This window comes from Notolepis coatsorum (genome assembly GCF_963971535.1).
Source record: "Notolepis coatsorum genome assembly, chromosome: 20".
NCBI classification, from domain to species: domain Eukaryota; kingdom Metazoa; phylum Chordata; class Actinopteri; order Aulopiformes; family Paralepididae; genus Notolepis; species Notolepis coatsorum.
Window position 1 is genome coordinate 15,566,327 of NC_140184.1, and position 26,669 is coordinate 15,592,995.

General features: G+C 44.6%; 1 protein-coding gene across 2 annotated transcripts in view; it reads right to left on the reverse strand.

Moving 5' to 3' along the window:
* Window positions 1-26,669, reverse strand: part of vps13c (vacuolar protein sorting 13 homolog C) — a 216,122-nt gene that overhangs the window by 34,695 nt on the left and 154,758 nt on the right. For both annotated transcript variants that reach the window (XM_084337487.1, XM_084337486.1), the window contains exons 58-69: window positions 24,703-24,863; window positions 23,908-24,029; window positions 22,473-22,773; window positions 19,076-19,465; window positions 18,135-18,239; window positions 13,932-14,102; window positions 13,509-13,634; window positions 12,066-12,199; window positions 9,365-9,491; window positions 8,030-8,265; window positions 5,829-5,973; window positions 401-541 (exon numbers count right to left, since the gene is read on the reverse strand). In XM_084337487.1, the coding sequence (XP_084193613.1) occupies window positions 401-541; window positions 5,829-5,973; window positions 8,030-8,265; window positions 9,365-9,491; window positions 12,066-12,199; window positions 13,509-13,634; window positions 13,932-14,102; window positions 18,135-18,239; window positions 19,076-19,465; window positions 22,473-22,773; window positions 23,908-24,029; window positions 24,703-24,863 (2,159 nt within the window). The remainder of the gene's footprint in view (window positions 1-400; window positions 542-5,828; window positions 5,974-8,029; window positions 8,266-9,364; window positions 9,492-12,065; window positions 12,200-13,508; window positions 13,635-13,931; window positions 14,103-18,134; window positions 18,240-19,075; window positions 19,466-22,472; window positions 22,774-23,907; window positions 24,030-24,702; window positions 24,864-26,669) is intronic.

Genomic DNA, 26,669 nt, shown 5'->3' on the forward strand with positions numbered 1-26,669 from the left:
CTTGTTATGTTTTATTTTGTTTTCTTTTTGTGGCCATCTCGGTCTATATACTTATTATTAATTACGGTATACTATATACTTATTGTGTATGTGTCTTGTAAGCCCATATGGGCTGGGCATCTGTATGTAAGACACAAAAATGTCATAAAATATCAATCAATCAATCAGTAGTAGTAGTAGTAATAGTACTATTATTAGTATTAGTAGTATTAGTACTATTATTATTATCATTAGTAGTAGTAGTAGTAGTAGTAGTAATAGTACTATTATTATTATCATTAGTAGTTGTAGTAGTAATAGTACTATTATTGGTAGTAGTAGTAGTAGTAGTAGTAGTAGTACTAAGAGAGAGAAATACATTGTGCGTGCGTGTGCGTGTGCGTGTGTGTGTGTTATGCACCTGTAGCCAGTGGAGCTGTGCCCGTAGGCTCCTCTGGTGAGGTGACTGTTTAAACTCCACCTGGATCCCAGACAGGAAGTTCCTCCTTATAGCACAGGAAAAGGGCTGTCGCATCATCATGGGAACCTTGTCAAAGTTCACCTGCCAAGTAGTAAGATACTCAAGGTCATTTTAATCAATACAAAATGTAAACGAAAAAAAAACATCTTACCAATATAGGCCAATATAGTTCTCTGTCTTCCAACATGGCTGCCATTGTTTTGAACATGGCAATGGAAGAGACAACAGTTACTATGTGAAAAACAACGGTTGCTGATTGATTGATTGAAAACTTTATTAACAGATTGCAGAATGGGTACAGTACAGTACAGCTCAGTACATAGAATTGTTAAGGGGATGCAGACCAGAGAAAGACTTTCGTCTTGTTTACATCAGGGTCCCCCATTTTCAATTAATCATATATGACACACATGACATACAGATAGACAGTACTATGCTATGTGTTGAGTAATGTGGCTCATTGCTGGATCTTGTAAACAAGTCACAGTGGAACAGTAATATCATGCGTTTCCAGTGTTTGACCTACTCTGCCACTGCATATAAATGATGCATTTTCTTTTGGTTACAGACGAGGCCTCTATTGATGGATAGAACAGGAAACAAAGCATTCTTAAAGCTCAATTTTCTAGCAGTCAGGGAGAGTAGTTCATTGGACAGATATTTAGGAGAGCCTCCTCATGTGAACCACCCAGGGAGGCTGTTTGGAAAATATAATTGTGATATGCTGTGAAGAAGCTAACTTAAAACATATCCAAAATATAAAAAATGTATAGGCTAGTAGTTGCAAAGATTCAGCTGGATGAACATCAATATACCGGTACATATAATGAAAGACTTGTATAAATTGTTTATATATATCTGTTGTTTTTATCTATCTATTGACGTAGAAGAGTGAATCCTATCAATCCGGTCTAAAATACATGTCATATAATGAATACAAACTGATGAATTGATTTCTAAAACCTTGCAGCAGTCAGGTACAGTGGTGCGTTACCTCTACATGGGTCTCCAGTCTGACCCAGCAGTAAGGTCTACAGTGGTGCGTTACCTCTACATGGGTCTCCAGTCTGACCCAGCAGTAAGGTCTACAGTGGTGCGTTACCTCTACATGGGTCTCCAGTCTGACCCAGCAGTAAGGTCTACAGTGGTGCGTTACCTCTACATGGGTCTCCAGTCTGACCCAGCAGTAAGGTCTACAGTGGTGCGTTACCTCTACATGAGTCTCCAGTCTGACCCAGCAGTAAGGTCTACAGTGGTGTGTTACCTCTACATGAGTCTACAGTCTGACCCAGCAGTAAGGTCTACAGTGGTGTGTTACCTCTACATGAGTCTCCAGTCTGACCCAGCAGTAAGGTCTACAGTGGTGCGTTACCTCTACATGAGTCTACAGTCTGACCCAGCAGTAAGGTCTACAGTGGTGCGTTACCTCTACATGGGTCTCCAGTCTGACCCAGCAGTAAGGTCTACAGTGGTGTGTTACCTCTACATGGGTCTCCAGTCTGACCAAGCAGTAAGGTCTACAGTGGTGTGTTACCTCTACATGGGTCTACAGTCTGACCCAGCAGTAAGGTCTACAGTGGTGTGTTACCTCTACATGGGTCTCCAGTCTGACCCAGCAGTAAGGTCTACAGTGGTGTGTTACCTCTACATGGGTCTACAGTCTGACCCAGCAGTAAGGTCTACAGTGGTGTGTTACCTCTACATGGGTCTTCAGTCTGACCCAGCAGTAAGGTCTACAGTGGTGTGTTACCTCTACATGGGTCTCCAGTCTGACCCAGCAGTAAGGTCTACAGTGGTGCGTTACCTCTACATGAGTCTTCAGTCTGACCCAGCAGTAAGGTCTACAGTGGTGTGTTACCTCTACATGGGTCTCCAGTCTGACCCAGCAGTAAGGTCTACAGTGGTGTGTTACCTCTACATGGGTCTCCAGTCTGACCCAGCAGTAAGGTCTACAGTGGTGTGTTACCTCTACATGAGTCTACAGTCTGACCCAGCAGTAAGGTCTACAGTGGTGTGTTACCTCTACATGGGTCTCCAGTCTGACCCAGCAGTAAGGTCTACAGTGGTGTGTTACCTCTACATGGGTCTACAGTCTGACCCAGCAGTAAGGTCTACAGTGGTGTGTTACCTCTACATGAGTCTACAGTCTGACCCAGCAGTAAGGTCTACAGTGGTGTGTTACCTCTACATGAGTCTACAGTCTGACCCAGCAGTAAGGTCTATAGTGGTGTGTTACCTCTACATGAGTCTTCAGTCTGACCCAGCAGTAAGGTCTACAGTGGTGTGTTACCTCTACATGAGTCTTCAGTCTGACCCAGCAGTAAGGTCTACAGTGGTGTGTTACCTCTACATGAGTCTACAGTCTGACCCAGCAGTAAGGTCTACAGTGGTGTGTTACCTCTACATGGGTCTCCAGTCTGACCCAGCAGTAAGGTCTACAGTGGTGCGTTACCTCTACATGAGTCTACAGTCTGACCCAGCAGTAAGGTCTACAGTGGTGTGTTACCTCTACATGAGTCTACAGTCTGACCCAGCAGTAAGGTCTACAGTGGTGCGTTACCTCTACATGAGTCTCCAGTCTGACCCAGCAGTAAGGTCTACAGTGGTGTGTTACCTCTACATGGGTCTCCAGTCTGACCCAGCAGTAAGGTCTACAGTGGTGTGTTACCTCTACATGAGTCTACAGTCTGACCCAGCAGTAAGGTCTACAGTGGTGTGTTACCTCTACATGGGTCTCCAGTCTGACCCAGCAGTAAGGTCTACAGTGGTGTGTTACCTCTACATGAGTCTTCAGTCTGACCCAGCAGTAAGGTCTACAGTGGTGTGTTACCTCTACATGAGTCTACAGTCTGACCCAGCAGTAAGGTCTACAGTGGTGTGTTACCTCTACATGAGTCTACAGTCTGACCCAGCAGTAAGGTCTACAGTGGTGTGTTACCTCTACATGAGTCTCCAGTTTGACCCAGCAGTAAGGTCTACAGTGGTGTGTTACCTCTACATGAGTCTACAGTCTGACCCAGCAGTAAGGTCTACCGTGGTGCGTTACCTCTACATGAGTCTACAGTCTGACCCAGCAGTAAGGTCTACAGTGGTGTGTTACCTCTACATGGGTCTCCAGTCTGACCCAGCAGTAAGGTCTACAGTGGTGTGTTACCTCTACATGAGTCTACAGTCTGACCCAGCAGTAAGGTCTACAGTGGTGTGTTACCTCTACATGGGTCTCCAGTCTGACCCAGCAGTAAGGTCTACAGTGGTGTGTTACCTCTACATGAGTCTCCAGTCTGACCCAGCAGTAAGGTCTACAGTGGTGTGTTACCTCTACATGAGTCTTCAGTCTGACCCAGCAGTAAGGTCTACAGTGGTGCGTTACCTCTACATGAGTCTTCAGTCTGACCCAGCAGTAAGGTCTACAGTGGTGCGTTACCTCTACATGAGTCTTCAGTCTGACCCAGCAGTAAGGTCTACAGTGGTGCGTTACCTCTACATGAGTCTTCAGTCTGACCCAGCAGTAAGGTCTACAGTGGTGTGTTACCTCTACATGAGTCTCCAGTCTGACCCAGCAGTAAGGTCTACAGTGGTGTGTTACCTCTACATGGGTCTCCAGTCTGACCCAGCAGTAAGGTCTACAGTGGTGTGTTACCTCTACATGGGTCTCCAGTCTGACCCAGCAGTAAGGTCTACAGTGGTGTGTTACCTCTACATGGGTCTCCAGTCTGACCCAGCAGTAAGGTCTACAGTGGTGCGTTACCTCTACATGAGTCTTCAGTCTGACCCAGCAGTAAGGTCTACAGTGGTGCGTTACCTCTACATGAGTCTCCAGTCTGACCCAGCAGTAAGGTCTACAGTGGTGCGTTACCTCTACATGAGTCTCCAGTCTGACCCAGCAGTAAGGTCTACAGTGGTGTGTTACCTCTACATGAGTCTACAGTCTGACCCAGCAGTAAGGTCTACAGTGGTGTGTTACCTCTACATGGGTCTCCAGTCTGACCCAGCAGTAAGGTCTACAGTGGTGTGTTACCTCTACATGGGTCTCCAGTCTGACCCAGCAGTAAGGTCTACAGTGGTGTGTTACCTCTACATGGGTCTCCAGTCTGACCCAGCAGTAAGGTCTACAGTGGTGTGTTACCTCTACATGAGTCTTCAGTCTGACCCAGCAGTAAGGTCTACAGTGGTGTGTTACCTCTACATGAGTCTACAGTCTGACCCAGCAGTAAGGTCTACAGTGGTGTGTTACCTCTACATGAGTCTACAGTCTGACCCAGCAGTAAGGTCTACAGTGGTGTGTTACCTCTACATGAGTCTCCAGTTTGACCCAGCAGTAAGGTCTACAGTGGTGTGTTACCTCTACATGAGTCTACAGTCTGACCCAGCAGTAAGGTCTACCGTGGTGCGTTACCTCTACATGAGTCTACAGTCTGACCCAGCAGTAAGGTCTACAGTGGTGTGTTACCTCTACATGGGTCTCCAGTCTGACCCAGCAGTAAGGTCTACAGTGGTGTGTTACCTCTACATGAGTCTACAGTCTGACCCAGCAGTAAGGTCTACAGTGGTGTGTTACCTCTACATGGGTCTCCAGTCTGACCCAGCAGTAAGGTCTACAGTGGTGTGTTACCTCTACATGAGTCTCCAGTCTGACCCAGCAGTAAGGTCTACAGTGGTGTGTTACCTCTACATGAGTCTTCAGTCTGACCCAGCAGTAAGGTCTACAGTGGTGCGTTACCTCTACATGAGTCTTCAGTCTGACCCAGCAGTAAGGTCTACAGTGGTGCGTTACCTCTACATGAGTCTTCAGTCTGACCCAGCAGTAAGGTCTACAGTGGTGCGTTACCTCTACATGAGTCTTCAGTCTGACCCAGCAGTAAGGTCTACAGTGGTGTGTTACCTCTACATGAGTCTCCAGTCTGACCCAGCAGTAAGGTCTACAGTGGTGTGTTACCTCTACATGGGTCTCCAGTCTGACCCAGCAGTAAGGTCTACAGTGGTGTGTTACCTCTACATGGGTCTCCAGTCTGACCCAGCAGTAAGGTCTACAGTGGTGTGTTACCTCTACATGGGTCTCCAGTCTGACCCAGCAGTAAGGTCTACAGTGGTGCGTTACCTCTACATGAGTCTTCAGTCTGACCCAGCAGTAAGGTCTACAGTGGTGCGTTACCTCTACATGAGTCTCCAGTCTGACCCAGCAGTAAGGTCTACAGTGGTGCGTTACCTCTACATGAGTCTCCAGTCTGACCCAGCAGTAAGGTCTACAGTGGTGTGTTACCTCTACATGAGTCTACAGTCTGACCCAGCAGTAAGGTCTACAGTGGTGTGTTACCTCTACATGGGTCTCCAGTCTGACCCAGCAGTAAGGTCTACAGTGGTGTGTTACCTCTACATGGGTCTCCAGTTTGACCCAGCCAGTCTGAGTGTGCCCACTCAGGTGTTTCTGGTAGATCTTCTCCAGCAGGTTGATGTTCTTCTGGTTGAAAGGCTTCCAGCGATTCTTGGGTCTCATCTCCCACACCACCCCGGAGCTTAAACACAACCGAGATTAGTGGGCGAGAGACCATGGTGGTGTTTTGTTTGTGTGTTAAAGGGGAACTACGCCCAACTTCAGAATACATACAGTCAAAAGATATTAATGAACACCAAACAACGCTCTCCCAAATCCAAAACAACCTCACTAATAATTCCCCTTTCCCCCTCTTCCCACACTGTGCAACCTCCCACCCCTCAAGAGCAATACTACCGTCTGACACCGTGATTGTTATTTGTGTATAGTTATTTTGTATATTGTACTGTATTGTAACATCGTCCTATTGTATAGTATTTCATGTTTCGGTATAGTATTTTATGTTTCTTGTATAGTATTTTATGTTTCTGTATAGTATTTAGTTTCTCTTTTATTACTTGTGATTTTATTACTGCACCTTAAGTTTGAGTCCCAAATCTCGTTGTATGCAAATATAATGACAATAAAAACTAGAGCGTTAAAACTAGAATGTGTGATGTCATCATGTAGACATCTATTATGCAAGTCTGCAGCTGAGACACAGAGCACCCAGGGGAATGCTCTCATTATACAGGTACAATTTATGCCTCAGAACTGGGAGCACTACAATAGAATAAAAGCTCATTTGAGTATAAGACATCCCGTGGGTCCACAACATCAGTCAGTTTGAGTTAGGCTACTTCTCCGGCGTCTGGCTTTAGGAGACAGTAGTTTGTGTTCACAGTTATTGATTGAACGTTCCTAGGCCATGGAAATGAAACAGTTCCACTGTTCAATTGGGTGGTGCTCCCCTTTATCACACATGCATGTATTCAACTTGAACCCTCGAGTGGCTGTTCAAATTTGTGTTACTCACCCAAGGTTTGCTGAAAACAATAAGGCCTTAATAATTTATGTAAAAATACGAAGGCTGTCACAATTAATGCTTTAACTTGAGATTAATTTAAATGATTTAAAGCATTCAAATAAATTAATCTAGATTAATCTATGGAGTGAAACATCTTCAATGTTAGCGCCGCGGATATAAGAAAGAGGTCTAGCTGAGTCAATGTTGATGGTTTTGTTGAACATTTGTATTTCACAGGAGAGAAACTGTATTCAAAGAAAGCTATTAAAATAGTCTTTGAATCTAAATATACTTTCTTTGTGTTGATTTTACATTAATTCCATGATTTTACTCAAGTAAATATCTGTTACAAGCTTTGGTCTTAAATAGAAAAATGCTATTTTTTATCTAGATTAATTACAGAAAATTGTGAGATTAATTAGTTAATTTTGTTTAATCTATTGACAGCACAAAGAAATACACAGCAATGTATGCAAATATTAAACATATGGTTCATATTTGCCACTGCTAGATCATATTTATCAATAAAAGTGCTATTTGTTTTTTTTGTGATAAATGTGATGAAAATTTAATAATCCATTGTAATCAAGGCATGAATGGAATAAATCATGTTTATCTTAAAACATGAAACATATAAATTAAACAAGGTGGAGGCAGACAGTGAAGGAACACAGTGAACCTTTTTGTAAACATTTGACCAGTTTTACAATTTCCACACTTTTGGGTCCAGTAAATATTGTTCTTCATAAAATGAACTACCAAATGTCAAATGACAGTGGGTTACAGCTAGATAAAGTGTATCCTCATGTTTATCAGGATGTGGGAGTGGACAACTATTGTGTCCCCCATACCTTCCTGAACCCAGAGTACGGTATATGATAGCATTCACCTTATCATTGAATGCACGGAATACTGAGTGGTGATGTACGGTAGTATTTTGTACACACATCCCTGTATTCTCCACACATTAACCCTTTCACTACCACACTACCAAATGGTTAACCCTTTCACGGCGACAATACAGACGGTTAACCCTTTCACTGCCACACAACAAAGGGTTAACCGTCTGTAGTGTGGTAGTGAAAGGTTAACCGTCTGTAGTGTGGTAGTGAAAGGGTTAACCGTCTGTAGTGTGGTAGTGAAAGGTTAACCTTCTGTAGTGTGGTAGTGAAAGGGTTCATATCAAACTCATAACGTGAGTGTTGGGCCTCTCGGATGAGCGTGTCTCTACCTGGTGATGCCCACATAGGCGATCTCCTGCCTGTTGGCGTTGTTGATGAGCGACAGCCCCAGGTTCTGCAGTGAGACGTTGACCTCCTGCTCAAACTGCTCCAGCTCCTCTGCCTGCCGGGCCTTGGTGACCACGGCCAGGTCCTCGGTGAACAACAGCACCCGCTGGCGCCCGTCCAGGAACGACACCCAGTGCACCTGGGACAGCCCGTCGTACGCAAACTGCCCACACTCATCCTGGACAGGACGCGGGACAGGTGCGTTTCAGACACACGAGAGCACGCGCACACACAGCCACAGTTATTAGCTCTAAAGCAGCGTTGCCTGTGACTGATACAGTTGTTTGATTAATGATGACCTGGTGCATCCATGTGCAAACTACCCAGCGCCACACTGACCCTGTGCACCTGGTGCAAACTACCCAGCGCCACACTGACCCTGTGCACCTGGTGCAAACTACCCAGCGCCACACTGACCCTGTGCACCTGGTGCAAACTACCCAGCGCCACACTGACCCTGTGCACCTGGTGCAAACTACCCAGCGCCATACTGACCCTGTGCACCTGGTGCAAACTACCCAGCGCCACACTGACCCTGTGCACCTGGTGCAAACTACCCAGCGCCACACTGACCCTGTGCACCTGGTGCAAACTACCCAGCGCCACACTGACCCTGTGCATCCATGTCCTCTATATACATACTTGTACACCTGCATATAACCCATAGCTTTGTATGATAGCATGTGCAATAATGCTGTATATACCATATATATTTATTCTCACCGCATACAGTATACACCTATCCACACCTGTCTGTACTTACCTGCACATATTCCTTTACTATATCTGTATCTGTACATACAGTATCCTACTCTTACTAGTTACGCTGCTGGCCAGTATGACTACTACCATACTGTCTTTATACCTGTATCACTGTACATATTATACTACAACTCTGTACATCTGATACACTCAAGAGTACTAATATATTTTGTACCCAGTTTAATCAACTGCACATTGTATATTCCTGTTGCACTTTATTGCTACATTTGATACTGTGGTTGGATGGCAAACTTATTTCCATTGTACTGTACTTGTGCCGTTTATTGACAATATATTTTAATTGAATCTAATCTAATAAGGATTTACATGTAAATATGGGATGAATTTAAAATACAAGCCTGTGATTAACTAGTAATAGATCCGCTAAATGTAGTGTCTGCTAAATGTGCCACATTGTCAAAGCTCATGTAAACACCACAGCCAAAGCTCATGTCATCACACAATCACTGTTTAGGTAAATGTGTGTTGTTATTGAGCAGCTCTGTCCAGCTCACCTTGACCAGGTCCAGTTCTCCAGAATGTTCTAGACAGCTCCAGCTGAGCTTGCGGACTCCTGCAGGGTTGTCCCAGGCAAACCGCTGGGCCTGGCCTGGCTTCAGCTCCCTGCTGGCCGACGACCCGCTGGTGGTATTGGATAAAAGAACACGGACAGATTGAAAAACAGACTGAGGTGTGACGGCCCACACACACCTGCCGCGGGCGCAGGCACTGGCGGGTTCCGAGCCGGGCACACCAGGGACGACTTCAGAGCGGGCGGAATCGCACGGATTTACATTGGAACAGCTGTGAATGCCTAGTCTATATGCGAAGTCAGTCCCTGTTTGAAGATTTTTTTAAGATTTCCAGTTCCAGTGTTCTATTGTCCATTTTGCATGTATAACCCGTTATTATCTCATTAATTAGAATGGTAGAATTCATTTTAGAATGATTAAATCAGTGTGACTGTACTCCTGCAAAAGTATAGTATGGTTTATTTGTATTGGGAAAGATACAGACACATTAGCTGGTTGAACAACATCTATATGTGTGGTAATAATGCAGATAGAGTGTATTTCTGTGAAAATGCGTGTGGCGCACGCCTCTGAATCCAACCAAAGCGAAAACGATCGCTTCCAGCCCGCGAGTCGTGCGGCCGGTGGGCACAGCTACGTCCGTTAAGATGGGAATGAAAGTGAAGCGCTGGACGCCCGCCCGCCTTTGCTCGCGGCTGGTGTGCCTGGGCCGTTAGACATCCAGTGATGCCCAGCAGCTGGGTAGGGTACATCATTTATATAGCGCTGTTCCTCACATTTTACCCATTCACTCACACATTCACACACCGACGGCGGAGGCAACCATGCACGGTGCCAACCTGCTCATCAGGAGCAGTTAGGGGTTAAGTGTCTTGCTCAAGGTAGTATAGAGGTCTAAGCACTCACCTACCACCGCAGAGATCCATGTTTAATTCACCGGCAGCGGTATCTCCCGCTTGGTCAGACATTCAGATGGGAAGCCAGTGAGGGTATTAGTCCTGGTCGGCTGTTAGTGTTACTGTTCCGCAACTGTAAGTTACTTCCGGGGTAGGCCTGATTGGCCCCGACAGGCACGTGACAGGCGCGGCCACGCCCCGCGGCAGCCTCAGGACGCGCAACTTTCTCTGCCGCGCGGCACGCTCCGCGGCAGCATTATGTAGATTATGTTGCAGTAATACGCCCTTTTTCACTATCCAGAAATAGCTCAATTGGCAGCGCCGCATTGGTGTGGATCCTACCGTCCGTTGCTGGCGAGTTCGATTCCCTTCAATTTTTTTTTTTTTTTTTTTAACGTGCATTCGTTCGCCGTTAAGTTTAGGCATGTTAACTTTAAGCATTGTTTCGGAGTTGGTTAAGGTTAAAGGGTTAAGTTTAGGCGCTGTTAAGGAGCTGGTTAAGGTTAGAGTTTGTCTTAGAGAATGGCAATATTCTTTCGGAGTTGGTTATGCCTTATGGTTAAGGTTAGGCATGGTTATGGTTATGGTTAAGGTTAGGCATAGTTTCGGAGTTGCTTAAGGTTAAAGGGTTAAGTTTAGGCGCTGTTAAGGAGCTGGTTAAGGTTAGAGTTTGTCTTAGAGAATGGCAATAGACAGCCTATTTCCGTGTTGCAGCGCGAGGCAATAGACAGCCTATTTCCGCGTTGCAGCGCGAGGCAATAGACAGCCTATTTCCGTGTTGCAGCGCGAGGCAATAGACAGCCTATTTCCGCGTTGCAGCGCGAGGCAATAGACAGCCTATTTCCACGCGACAGCTCTCAGCAGCCTCGTTGCGCGTCCTGAGGCTGCCGCGGGGCGTGGCCGCGCCTGTCACGTGCCTGTCGGGGCCAATCAGGCCTACCCAGGAAGTAACTTACAGTTGCGGAACAGTAACAGGCGTCCTGGTCATTGCAATAGTGACTCCTACTGGTCGGTCAGGGTTCAGCAGGGAAGGGATCTCAGGGAGATACCGTAAACTCAAAGGCAGGTGAAAAGAAGCGACTGCTAACATGTGGTTGTCTACACCCTCCCCTGACCAACAGTAGGGCAACGCAACGACCAGGGGGGAAATGGCTTAACAATTAAAATGGGAGGAAAGGTAAAAAAAAATACCTCATTCCTACTAAACCTTCTTATCACTCATCACAATATGTTGATACACTATTTTAGCCTACATCAGTGGAGATTTTAGGCATCTGCGTTCTGTTGTGAGTTTCTAGTGCGGTAGACCTGCAAACCTAGGGCGGCCGAGTAGCGCAGCGGACTAAGCGTCTGTCTACCACCACAGAGCCAGTGGGATCGAATCCGGCTGTGGTGCCTCTGGCTTGGCCGACCGGCCATACTAACACAATTGGCAGTGTTAGCGGGTGGGAAGCCGGCGTGGGGTGGGTCCTGGTTGTTGTAAATAGCAACTCCTACAGTTCGGTCGCGGCGCCTGCACAGCAAGGGAAGGATCTGGGAGAGATAGTGTGACCTTCCACACGTTACACTCTCCCAGTGAGAGTCCGCGCTGCCAGGTGAAAAGAAACGGTGGGCTGGGTACACATGTGTCGGAGGAAGCATGCGATAGTCTCCGCCCTCCCAGACCGACGGTAGGGGGTAGAGTGCGCAACGACCAGGAAGGGGATTGGGAATTGGCATAACGACTAACATTGGGATGGGAGATTTTTTTTTTTTTTTTTTAATAAATAAAAAAGAAAAGAAAAAACCTCTGTTTATAGTTGATGTTGACCCAGGGAGTGTGGTTGACCAGGAGGGCGGGGGCTGCTCCTTCATAGTAGTCTGTGAAGCTGATCACAGTGGAATGGTCCGAGATGTTCACGTCCACTATGATGCCTCCATACTGCACATTATAAGACAATGGAGAGAGATGGTCAACAAATCTAATATCACAAGCTTCGCTCTTCCTACTAGACTCTGCAAAACAATACAGAACACATGCTCAGATCTAGTAGTGTGCTTGGGTGAAGGCAATGAACTGAAAGCGTTGCAATATTCTTACGTTTTCACAATCTTTAGGACAGGAATCTTATTTATAGATCAAGAATGTATCCAGACTAGAACCTATACAAACCTTTATTCAGAATGAAATGATAGGAGCATAGTGTGCAGGAGTTTCCTTTCCTGGAGACTCGGTACTACTGTAGCTTTCTCCCAATGACAATTTGGAGAGTCAAATAGCCAATCCAATCATACAGATGCAGCACTGAAAATTCATATCTCTTCTGCTGCTTGTGTGCTGCTTGTGTGCCACTTAAAGGAAAACTCCAACATTTTGGGAAATTAGCTTATTTGACATCTTCCCTGGAGTTAGACAAGAAGATACATACCTTTTTTGTCTCTGTGCATGCATTTGGCTTAGGGAACAGTCGCTCCGTTAGCGTAGCTTAGCTTCATCACTGGAAGTGGGCCAGAGTTAGAGCCTGATGTTCCCTACAGTGCCCTACAGTCACGAAATACACTCCAAATACAACTCGTTAGCGTGCAGTAGTTAGTAGTATATCAATACCAGCCATTGGATTACTGTTTTCTAAATTGGGGAGGCTTTTAATTGTCAAGGTAAGAGGATTTTAAGTCATGGTATCCATAAACTTCAATCGGTTCGGATCCTTTGAATGAATGAGAATGTAAACAAACACGGCTTCACGTAGAAATCACTGACTGCGCTCAGAGAGGAGTGCTTAGGCAAAAAAAATGTCTGAGTATATTTGCTTAGAAAACGTAATTGTCTAATTCAATTATTTTTTATTTCTCCACGTGGTAAATACACAGGTCACAACATGTTTACAGGAACGTTTTGGAGTTGTATTTGGAGTGTATATTTCGTGACTGTAGGGCACTGTAGGGAACGTCAGGCTCTAACTCTGGCCCACTTCCAGTGATGAAGCTAAGCTACGCTAACGGAGCGACTGTTCCCTAAGCCAAATGCATGCACAGAGACAAAAAAGGTATGCATCTTCTTGTCTAACTCCAGGGAAGATGTCAAATAAGCTAATTTCCCAAAATGTTGGAGTTTTCCTTTAAGAACTAGCACTCTGGTGTTAGGAGCAGCAGAGGTTTGATTTTTCAGTACTGCATCTGTACACTATTATTATCTATTTAAGTCACCAGTTTCTACAGTAGATTGTACAGTCAAGACGCAGCCGACTGACCACATCCATGCCCAGCAAGGTGCCGTTGTCCTGCTTGTTGAAGAAGAAGGACTTGGAGTTGCACTCTGAGCCGACGACCCGGACACAGAGCTTCCCCGTGCTGCACTCCGGCCACAGCGGCAGACACTGGAACACAGACAGCACACAGTGGATTTACTGAACACACACACCCCTACACACACACACCCCTACACACACACACACACACCCCTCTTTTGTCCTTTACATGTTTTTTATTTTCCCTTTTTTACATGAAACAAGACAAACAATACAGTAACAGTAATAATCAACGATAAATCACAGGACAATAACAGAAATAATAATAACAATAATGACAGTCCAGTAATTAAATCAGAATGAAAGTAGACTAAAAGACAAAAATAATAAATACAATACATGTGCTCTTGCTTGCTCGTCCTTTACCTCTGTTGAAGAGATGTAGTGCCACTTGCCGTTGACGGAGCCCTGGTTGTCCTCGACCAGGACCTCTCCCACCTCCAGCTCATAGGAGGACTTGTTGACCAGCGTGTAGAAGGGACTCATGGTCACGATCCTGGTCAAGTTGAAGCTACTCATCTGGATGCTCACTCCTACCTGAGGAGACAAGAGAGCACGGTGGTGTAGAGGTTAACACTGTCGCCTCACAGCACGGTGGTGTAGGGGTTAACACTGTCGCCTCACAGCACGGTGGTGTAGTGGTTAACACTGTCGCCTCACAGCACGGTGGTGTAGAGGTTAACACTGTCGCCTCACAGCACGGTGGTGTAGTGGTCAACACTGTCGCCTCACAGCACGGTGGTGTAGTGGTCAACACTGTCGCCTCACAGCACGGTGGTGTAGTGGTCAACACTGTCGCCTCACAGCACGGTGGTGTAGTGGTCAACACTGTCGCCTCACAGCACGTGGTGTAGTGGTCAACACTGTCGCCTCACAGCACGGTGGTGTAGTGGTCAACACTGTCGCCTCACAGCACGGTGGTGTAGTGGTCAACACTGTCGCCTCACAGCACGTGGTGTAGTGGTCAACACTGTCGCCTCACAGCACGGTGGTGTAGGGGTCAACACTGTCGCCTCACAGCACGTGGTGTAGTGGTCAACACTGTCGCCTCACAGCACGGTGGTGTAGTGGTTAACACTGTCGCCTCACAGCACGGTGGTGTAGTGGTTAACACTGTCGCCTCACAGCACGGTGGTGTAGTGGTCAACACTGTCGCCTCACAGCACGGTGGTGTAGTGGTCAACACTGTCGCCTCACAGCACGGTGGTGTAGTGGTCAACACTGTCGCCTCACAGCACGTGGTGTAGTGGTCAACACTGTCGCCTCACAGCACGGTGGTGTAGTGGTCAACACTGTCGCCTCACAGCACGGTGGTGTAGGGGTTAACACTGTCGCCTCACAGCACGGTGGTGTAGAGGTTAACACTGTCGCCTCACAGCACGGTGGTGTAGTGGTCAACACTGTCGCCTCACAGCACGGTGGTGTAGGGGTTAACACTGTCGCCTCACAGCAAGAAGGTCCTGGGTTCCATTCCGGCTTAGAGACCAGCTTGCCGGGTTGCCAGGTGGAGTACTGTACTATCTCCCGGGCCTTTCTGTGTGGAGTTTTCATGTTCTCCCCGTGCTCGCAAGAGTTCCCACCCAAAATATAATTTGGAGTCGCAAATTGCTGTCGCGCTAAGGAGCATGCGTGCGTGTCAGTGTGTACAGTATACACTACAGCAGGGGTCAGCAACCTTTTTGACATGGAGTGCCTGTTTGAAATATAGTTGTAACTAGTGTGCCTCAACAATATTCCATGCATCGTACATTTTTTTTCTCATAATCAGGTCTTTTTAATGATAATTTTTACATTATTACATCATTAATAATAATAACTAAATCTGAGTTGGGGGGGGGGAATGCAATGCAGACAAACAGCTGCATACAGTGCGACCATTTCACTCACATTTGCCCATTCATTTTTGGACACATCACACACCATCGGTGTGTGTACTGTACGTGTGCTGTCATAGCTCCACCTACAGGCCTAATGGAGAACACCAGGAGAACACCAGGATGTGAATGGAGGGTGAATGTGAGGTATATCGTGTAAATACGTTTTGATTGATCGCAAGACTACACTGTAAAAAAAATTATAATAATAAGTTACCAGAACTTTAAAATATTGAGTTCAGTTACTGTGCATTAAGGTTTTCAGTTTTCAATCCATAATAAGTTAACAGAAAAATAAGTACACAACCACATTATTTCAACCTAATAAAACTATGTTTATTGTCATTGTTTTAAGAACACAAGTTGACTTGGTAATACTCACATTTTGAGTAAAAAAAATTGCTTTTAACATGTGCAATGTTCAATGAAATAGAAAAATAAATAATAAAATGTGTTGATTAATCCCACTGATTTATTATCATTATAATGATTTAATTAGAATTCATATAATTATTATCCCAAATTACCAGTTCCATCACCTGGACATTGTATGTTACTACACTTTACTATTACATTTGCACTCTGGTTGGTTGTTGTATTGTACTTGTTCTGTATGATGACAATACATTTTAATCTAATCGAATTGTGATCAGTCAGAGCTGCAACAGCAGACCCTCTCACTTCCGTTTTGCACACAGAGCTGGCTGGGCGTGTCTGTATGCAAATGAGGATATACGAGAACGCGCCTGGAGTTTAAGAATGAGTGACAATTCATTCAGGGGAGCACAGCCGCAAACATTTTGCCCACTTAGGAAGACCGTTTCACGCGTTCAGGAAGATATTTACAAAGGCACTTACGAACACGTTCGAGAATGAGGACCATTGTTTTTTTTTTATCCACTTTTTCTCCCATTTTTCTATATTTTCTCCCATCCCAATTTTCGTATCATCCAATTCAACCCTCCCCTGTCACGGACGCTGTTTCTTGCCTCCCACAAGCCGGCTGCAATGTGGACTAAGTCATACATAGCACAAGTCCCCTCCGGTACTTGAGGTAACAGCAGTCGCATCTTTTCACCTGCGCAGCTCGATCTCTCAGTGGCGAGGAGTAACGCGTGGGAGGCTCACGCTGCCCCCGACACTTCCTGATTCTACTGCGCAGGCGCACCAACCGACCTGTAGGAGTCGCTGTCCACAACGCCCGATCCCCACCCTTCAGTTTCCCTCCCCGTAATACGGCCAATGTGTATTACTGTGGACGACCAGCTAAACTGAAAGCAAATGTGGAGCGCTGGGCTCGAACTGACGAGCCCAGCGTCTCCAGCATTTCGTGGCGAGTGCCTTGCCCACTACACCACGTAGCCGCCCCGGGAATGAGGACCATTGTTAATAGTGACTGACACAGCTGCATTGCCACTGCTTTATTATTGTACCATGATAAAACCACAGATGAACGATTACACTATGATGCAAAGTGTCTACTAGTGGTTTTGATAGTCGATTATTAGTCGACCACTCTGTGAAACACCAACCACTTATTGGTCGCAGCTAAAAAGAACATTTGCGCATTAATAAATACACATTTTACAAAAACACAGAAAAACACAACAATCTATAACAGATTAACACATCCTGCGCCAAAAACGAGTTTACTCGTTATTGCCCGCCAATCTAATAACGCCAACAACGAGTTTACTCGTTTTTATGATCGTTATTTCCTTTATTCGCTATTGGCATTCATAATTCATCCAGGAAGGCTCCGGGAGCCAGCTGAACCCTGTCGGTTATTTCAACGCCTCAATACCGCCGCCTGGTGGATTTCGGGCGAGTTGCACTCCACTCTAAACCGGATGTGGCGCTCTGTGCATCGGGGTAAATCCTCCGGCAGAGCTATCTTGTTATGTTGATCAAGACAAACACTCGAGTGCATTCGATCGCTTTCGAGACGCAATAATCAATATGCTTTCGGCGTTTATTGCGTCATACAAGCGGAAAATGGATCTAGCAGATCTAAATCAAATAATTGGATTTTTTTCCTCCAGACTCATCGGCCACAGGTTCCTTGACAATAAAGGAATCATAAACGACCCCCCCCCCCCTTTCCTTCATAAACTCATGGAGCATAATGTATACCGAGCATATGAATTTGAATTTTTTAATATAGCGTGTATAGGAACGAAACGCCAATCGATTATGTATAATATGCGTCTGGGCCTATAACTCGCGTTCTAGGAATTACTGGTCTACAGTCTAAAAACATACTTATATTCACGACGGTACTAACACGACAATGTATGAATGGAAAAATATAACGTTCCCTCATCCGGAACAATAGATACCCGATGTTGAATGGGCCATAGTAATGTCGATATAGCTATAATATTTAAAAGGTTATAGACCTGCAAAGAAGGTGAGCGACTCCATAGGCTTACAGCACTGGCAGAGAGTGGTATAAGATGGGCAAACTGCGTGGCACAGAATGTGTTAAGAGAATGCTTGCAAAGGTAGGTCTTGAGAAGTTTCTTAAATTTTGCGACTTGTCTGATCGGATGTTCCAGACTCAGGACGTGATTGTAAAAGCACAATTAACTCTTGATTTTAGCTTCAACCCAAGAACCTCCAAGAGTTCCCAGACATGCAAGTATTACAACCTGTTCTCTGCAAACATGTTTACTTTATGAGTTGCCATTCTTACCAGGTAGTCCATAGTGGTGGCAGGACACCTCACACACCCATAACTGCCTACTGTGTCCAGAGAGAAGCCGTCAGACGGGGAGCTGGTTGACACACACAGCTGGATCTGAAAGACAACACAAAACACTCAAACAAAAAACAACTCAACAAAATAAATACATAATATGTTGGTTATTTGTGTGCACTGACTATATGTTATATGGCTTAATTCACCACAAACTGTATCTCAATGTAAGGTTATTTTCCCAGATAGGCCTATTTTTTTCCCCATATCAGTGTCTGCGCTGTCCTTTCAGCACCACGGTTACAGAGATGGATGTTCCCTCTCTCTGTAGTGTTCTGCATGTGTATGCGGCTACATTAATCCGTTGTGTCTGACTGTCTAAGTGTTTTTAATTCCTTTTCAATGAGGAGTATCCGGTTGTTGGACATCGTTAATGTTGCGTCTCTGCCAGATTAGTTTAATCATGAAAATGATTAAAAAAAGATAAAAACTATTTCAGATATAATACAGGTCAAATGCTGTTCTGTTGGAACAAAAATATGGAACTCGGAAAAAAATATATATATATCGTGGCCGATAACTATGAACCATATTGGCCAGTAATATTGGCTAATATACTGTATCTATCCAGCCCTAGAAATGTCCATCACTCTGCATAAAAGCATTTACAGTAAGTAGATTTCACTTAACCCTTTCACTGCCACACAATCAAATTGTTAACCCTTTCACTGCGACAATACAGCAGGTTAACCCTTTCACCGCCACCCGTCAAAGGGTTAACCCTTTCACAACCACACTACAGAAGGTTAACCCGTTCACTACCACACTGCACTGTAGTGTGGTAGTGAAAGGTTAACCTTCTGTAGTGTGGTAGTGAAAGGTTAACCTTCTGTAGTGTGGTAGTGAAAGGGTTCATTCCCCCGGCGAGCCGAACCGACCTTGTTCTTGCTGAAGATGTTCTTCTTCTTGAAAGAGAAGAGGACGACGTCCCTGTAGTCAGACGGGTGTTTGACGGACACGTCGTCGGCCCTGTACTGCACCACGCGGGACGTCTTGTTGATCACCCAGTAGGGGCTGAACACCGACAGGACGAGGCGGCCGGGCACGCGCGCCACGTGCACGCTCACGTCCACGGTGAGCCGGGAGTCCGAGTCGCAGGTGAAGAGGATGATGAAGAACTCGGGCATGTTCTGGTCCACGCGCACGTGGCCGCTCCAGTTGCGGCCCTGGTACTTGACCAGCACCAGCTCCATGATCTCGCCGCTGAGGCGCGCGTTGAGGACGTCGGACGTGCTGCCTTCCTGCAGCTCGTGGAACTCCGGCGACCCCTGGAGCGCAGAGAGCACCGCGGCAAAAAAACACAACAACAAACAATGATTCATGACAAACTGTTACTTGCTGCCTCAATATGTACAGATGCATGGTACATGGTAATAATAATCGATGATTCTGGTTTCCACCACCATTATGTCAATCAGACTTACACTGTACAAGTTATGGCTTTTAAAGGGTTAGCGTAATATTTGTGGTGATGACTTGGCTACCAATATCCATTGTCCAAATGCCAAGTCTTGATGAATTGAAAATGGAGGACCCTGATGTAAACAAGACGGAAGTCTTTTTCTGGTCTTCATCCTCTTAGCAGTTGTTTGTATTGAGATGTACTGTATTGTACCCATTCTGCAATCTGTTAATAAAGTTTTCAATCAATCAATGTCTCTATCCTGTCGTGGTTTTTGGGATGGACCGACTGACACGAAGCGCCTCACAGTGGAATGACTGCATACATATTTCAGAATGGGTGGCAAACCCCCTAACACTACCAGTGTTACTACCATGATCAGAGAACCAACCCCCTAACCCAGTGTTACTACCATGATCAGAGAACCAACCCCCTAACCCAGTGTTACTACCATGATCAGAGAACCAACCCCCTAACCCAGTGTTACTACCATGATCAGAGAACCAACCCCCGAACACTACCAGTGTTACTACCATGATCAGAGAACCAACCCCCGAACCCTACCAGTGTTACTACCATGATCAGAGAACCAACCCCCTAACCAGTGCCGTCTGGGAGAAATGCGAGGCCCTGTGCAAGATTTAAATGCAAGGCCCAATTTTAAAAGGTAAAAATCTTTTTTTTTAATAATTTATATAATGTTTTGGCATACAGTCAACGTATTCTTAAATAATAGCGCTGCCCGAGGCTGGGCATACAGTCAACGTATTGTTAAATAATAGCGCTGCCCGAGGCTGGGCATATACAGTCAACGTATTCTTAAAAAATAGCGCTGCCCGAGGCTGGGCATATACAGTCAACGTAATATAAAAAATTTGATTTGTTTTTCACTCACCATTGAAGATACTTCTATACATGGGAGGAAAGTGTTACGCCTTAAGTTGTAGCTGTGCGGAACACACCCAAGTCTGTGGCTAGCTCCTGGCTAACGGCGGCTAGCTGCGCTGTGGTTGTGTGTGGCTAGCTCCTGGCTAACGGCAGCTAGCTGCGCTGGTGGATGTCCAGTAGAATCTCTCCCCGACTGAACGTTCTAACATGTAACACTTTCTTCAGTCCATCTTCAGTCCATCTGCCGAACGTCCTCTTCGTCTTGGCGTAACCTAATCACTATACTTGGTATTGATAAACTTACGGCACACAGCGTTATTTCTTCTGCTCCGGTGCAATATTGGTATTTCACGTTTTCAAAAGTAGGATGCTCTTTTCTTGGCCAAGACGTCCACTCGCTGAAGAGACCCCGTACCTGTGGCTTCTCGTGGGTGGATACAGTTCCTCTTCTTCTACCGACTACCAGACCAACGCCAACCAGCTCCCCCTAGTGTTAGTCCTCCCACGATGCTTTGCACAAAAGTAAACGGGTCATTGAAACCAATAGTATATCTGCAGAGCCCGGAACATTCACGTGTCTACACTATTCTACAAACGTGTCTAATGTGAAATATATAAGCATGTAAGCAAAACTAGATTTTAGGTCTGAGATGGAAAGTGATTGTTAACATTCTATTTATTTTTATTAAAAAAAAAATATATATATATATATATATATATATATATATATATATATATATATTATTTAGAGGTGGGCATAGATAAAAATTTTTAATCTAGATTAATCTATCTGCAATCCTGGATTTAATCTAGATTAAAATGGCTAAAAAAAATAAAAATAAAAAACCTGCCGAAGGCATTCAAAATATGTGTGTTCTACCCAAATAATGACCAGAAGTAAGTCCTTACTTTTTCTTTCCTCCTTATGTTTCTCAGGCCAGGTGGCCCATTACACCATGAGCCCATCTCCCGTTTCCAAAATGCATTACAGACTGTTTGAAAAAGCTGTTTTGCTATGATAATTGGTAATGAAATATCAAAATAATGTTCAATAAGATGTACTTGTGTTTAATAAGTTGTTTTATTCAGAAGTTAACACAAATAAATAATATTACCAGTACAGTATCTAGCACACTCTCAGGGGCAAAACAGAAAGAAGCATTTCAAACTTGAACTATGTGACATGGCTTGACTCAATCAGTCCAATCTCTATTTCTCCTTCTTCCACCAGTCACTCAGGCAGACCAGCTTGTTTTATGTAGCGATGTCTACTTATAGTGCCTATAATATTTTTCCCGTTGGGTGCCAATGCAAATCAACTGCTCCAGTGGAGTTGCTCAGTGGCCAATGGTGTCAACTGTGGTTGTACTGGGCAGCTCCCAGGTGTGAATGGAACTGTGTGAATGTGAAGCAGGGCGTTCCTGAAAAAGAGCATCTGTGCTCAGCGAACCTACCCTGGGTAAATAAAGGTAAAAAAAAAAAATGTAAAAAAAAAAAAAAAAAAAGAAAAATTATATTAATGCGTTAATTATATTATCGCGCGATAATAGTATCGCGTTAACGCAGCACGTTAACGCCGTTAACGGCCCAGCTCTAATATTTTTCTTTTTCGCGAGGCCCCCCTTCTCGCGAGACCCAGTGCGACCGCACTGCTTGCACGCTCCTAGCGGAACCCTGCCCCTAACCCTACCAGTCTTAGTACCATGATCAGAGAACCAACCCCCGAACCCTACCAGTGTTACTACCATGATCAGAGAACCAACCCCCGAACCCTACCAGTGTTACTACCATGATCAGAGAACCAACCCCCGAACCCTACCAGTGTTACTACCATGATCAGAGAACCAAGCACTCTTTTCACTGAACCACAAGAAACACAATAAACACTAACCAAGACAACATTTTCAAAAGGCAACAAGAACTAGTCCCAAGTTTTAGCACATCTAGATTTCATCTCACCCAAACAGCCATGGCCCCGGTCTTACCTCCAGCAGGTAGCGGATGGTGTAGGGCAGCAGGTTGCGCAGGGTGGCCGAGGGGTGCAGGTGGATGATGTAGGCCGGGTCCCACTCTTCCTCCCCGCGGCTGACGGTGATGAAGCTCAGCTCGTCCGGCACGGCCAGCGAGGTCACCATCAGGGGCAGGAAGCTGCTGTCCGCCGCGGGGCACTGGAGCAGAGAACGCACCTCGGAGCTGCAGTGGACCTGCTCCTTCCAGGACATGCAGGTGGCCGACGGGCCGTACTGACCCTTCAGATGACCTGCGGGCTGCAGGAACAGCTGGCACCTGTGTGTGTGGGGGGGGGGATGGTCAGGACTAGGGATGCACCGATATTGATATTGGATATTGATATCGGATATAGGACCTGATATGACTAAAATAGCTGGATTGGGTATACAAAAAAAACAAAAAAATATTGTTTCAATTATTATTATTATTTTTAATTAATAATATATAATAATAAATAAAATAATAAATAACAATTCAGTACATTTATATCTATGTGTTAATTTGTTACATGTTGTTTCATTTAGTTTAAGTCAAGCCTGATGTTGCCTTGCACAAAAGAATGATCCCAGACTCTTCCACACAGTGAGGCATACAGTTTATTAATTGAACAAACGGGTATCGGATCGGTACTCGGTATCGGCCGATACCCAAAGCCCAGGTATAGGTATCGGGACTGAAAAAGTCGGATCGGTGCATCCCTAATCGTTACCATGTCCTTTACCTTACTCAGACTGAACACATCGGAGCTGGGTTTGTTTCACGTGTTACTTGAAGCTATGTATGAGAAATAGTGTTTGATTTCATTATTTAATTTCGACGTACTTAGGAATGCCCTAAAAAGATACATTTACTTTCAAAGGATTTCTGAAATAACATAGAGTTCAGGAGTGTCGTACCTGTTCACGACAAAGGTGATGGAGAGGCGGATTTTCCATTGGTCAAGTATAACACGTCCACATAATACGCAGAACACGCTTCTGCTTTTGAATGTATGTTCAAAAATGTATGTATGTCAGCCTTTATCCATATACCGATATACCGGAGTAAGTGGGTGAGTGTATGGGTAAGCTAGAGGAGAGAGAGAGACAGACAGACAGATATGTATGTATGTCAAGTGTGTATGAACACAGGGAACAAAGCGAGAGAGAAAGAGAGAGATGTATGTATGTCAAGTGTGTATGTATGTGTGAGAGAGAAAGAGAGAGATAGAGACATAGATGTATATGTACTGTATGTCAAGTGTGTATGAACACAGAGAACAAAGCGAGAGAGAGAGAGAAAGAGATACCGTACATTTGATTTTATTAGATGTATGTATGTCAAGTGTGTATGTATGTGTGAGAGAGAGAGCGAGAGAGAGAGTGATTAATCTTCTCAAGGACAGAGGTAATAGTACAGGATGTATTGTACCTGTAGGAGTCCAGTGCCACGTGGGACTCCTTCTCAGGCTCTGCCATTCCTATCTTGACCAGACCTCTGGATGTGGGACAGTACTTTAAAACAGTGAAGGGGATTGAGAAATGATTCTTGATCTGAAACGAAGAAAACAAAAACAAACAAACAAAAAAAGGTCACCTTTCCATCTTTCATCTTCTGATTATTGTTAAGACAGAATTCAATATATTTTTGATTCAGTGAGTATCTGATTTTTCTATATTACTCAAACATAGATTTTTTTATGGTACATTGTAAGAGTACAACCACCAACTGCATTACAGGTATTACTGTACACATAATACAGTATGTACTGTGGCAACCCCAAGCCACCACTGGGCTTGGTGATTGAAGGTATGTGCCGGCACAATGGTTATATGCTCTGCCCATATTTTGGGCTTCCCCTACCAGGCGCACCTGCAGCTAGTAGGCCGTCAAGACCAGCTAGCCAATCACGACGGGGTGCGCGTTTTGAGGAAAGTGAAGAAATAGGGGGTACTGGGGACACACTCAGACTCTCTCACATCAGGGGCGTGGAGACAGACCGGTAAGAGGAGAAGCCGCCCGACAGATTTAAGTTAAGCACGTTAGAGGAACGAGAACAGTTGATTGTTTGCGTTTGATTTAAAATAAATCAAACTATTATTTTTGGAGCCACAGTTGTTTTTATCCTGCAACGCCTACACTTGGAACTGCCACAGTATGTACAATATGTACACATTAGGGCTGTCCTCAACGGAAGACATTGAAAAGACTGAGCGGGAACCCAACCTGTAGCGGGGAGCGCACAGTGATGACCTTGTTCCCCTCGGAGGCGTCTATCTGCAGCAGGACGGACACCGCCTCCTGCAGCAGAGGCCCTCGGATGTTATACAGCCTGCGACCGGGCTTGTCCACGGCGATGTTGGAGATCTCACTGTAGCCAGTGGGGACTGGAGGGAGAAGCAAACATGTTCTATATCTTTATATTTACACAAGGGGGGGGGGTGGAGGGGGGGGGGGGGGTGGACGCAGTGTTACATCTTAAAAATACATCTTAAATCAGAAATCACTGTACACTCTGTATTGCACACTCATTGTACCCTACCTGTCATACTGTGTTGACGTTTGGGGAAATACATATAAAACCAACCTACAAAAGATATGCACACTGCAAAAAAGAGCTATACTGATTGTACATCATTGCTGGTTATTATCAATTGTCAGATTTGGTTAAATTCAAAACTGCACAATTCATGTTTAAGTAACACAAAATATAGTCCCGGGCAACATACAAAAATATTTCATGGGCAGAGATGGGGGTTATAATCTAAGAGGGGAATTGAATTTAAAACAACCTATTGTCCGTACTACTCTCAAAAGCAAGTGCATCTCAGTTTGTGGGGTAGTATCTATTTGGAATGGCCTTGATGTAGCAATAAAAACAAGTACTAATTGAAATGTTTAAATGCAGATATAAACAGGAATTCTTGGACAAGTATAAGTTAGAGGAGCTTGAAAATAACGTGAACTAGTATTTTTGTAATTATTTATCTTTTGCTGTAGTGGATAGGTATATTATTTTTGATATTGATAGATAACTTATTACATATTATATTATGATATTGTAAGGAAGGGGCAGGACCAGATAAGCTTTGCTTCTTTCTGTCCCTTCTCGAACAAAACCATTTGTCTTGAGCTATGTTGACAATTGCTTCCATATCTAGGAAGATAATATTTATTTGATTTGTATTTGTATTTTATTTATTATAATTTTTTTAATAACATTTTTAACACTTTGGGTGCCATACCCGAGTATAGTCTGGGTTTTCATCGTTATTTCTTTTATTCGATTTCTTTATTCATTTCAGGTTCATGGACCTCGGTGTTACCATAGGAAATCATTCTGAGATCGCTAGAGTGCAATACCGGCCGCATCCTGCTAGCTGGCAGTATCGCCCACCCTTTGAAACCTTATTGCACATGGTGTGTTACATCAAAACCCCACCGGGCGCAGAATTTTGGTTCACCCGATCACATTGAAACGCGTCCAATGCCCCTCAATGCATGTGTTGTGCCGGATTATGTCGGGGACCGAATGGACACCAATACTGGAAATCGCGATCAGACAATTGGAATATTCTTTTTGGGATATCTCCTAGTAAAGGTAAGGACTATATGAAATCAATCCTACTTTGATCCAACCATGATTTCACACCGATCGCAATGATCATATGTAATGTACTCAAACGTATGCCGTTGCTGACGATCAAAGCATAAAAAAACGACCCCCCCCCCCCCCCCCCCCTTTCATGCATTCATGATGAAACATAATACATATTATATACCTTTGAATTGGAAATAATAGCATGTCCAGGTGAGCAACGCCAACGCTTTTTCAGGAATTAGCCAGGATCACTCTGAAACTATACAATATTCACCACGGTATAACACGCAAACGTATACATGAAAAAAATATATTCTTTTTTCACATGTTGAACGATGGATAGTTGATGTCAAATGAGCCATAGTATTGTCTCCATAGCTATAATATAGAATATAGATATAGCCCTGCAAACACCGGCACACATCCCTATCTCTTAAAGCGGTGGCCCATTGAGTACAAGGATGGCTTACACCGCTGGCATCCAAAGTGTTAATTTAGTTGTTGTTATTTTGTTATTTCAAGTTTGTGTGTTTATGGTTGTTCGAGATAAATAAAGATCAAATCAAATCAAAACATAAGGTTAACCCTTTCA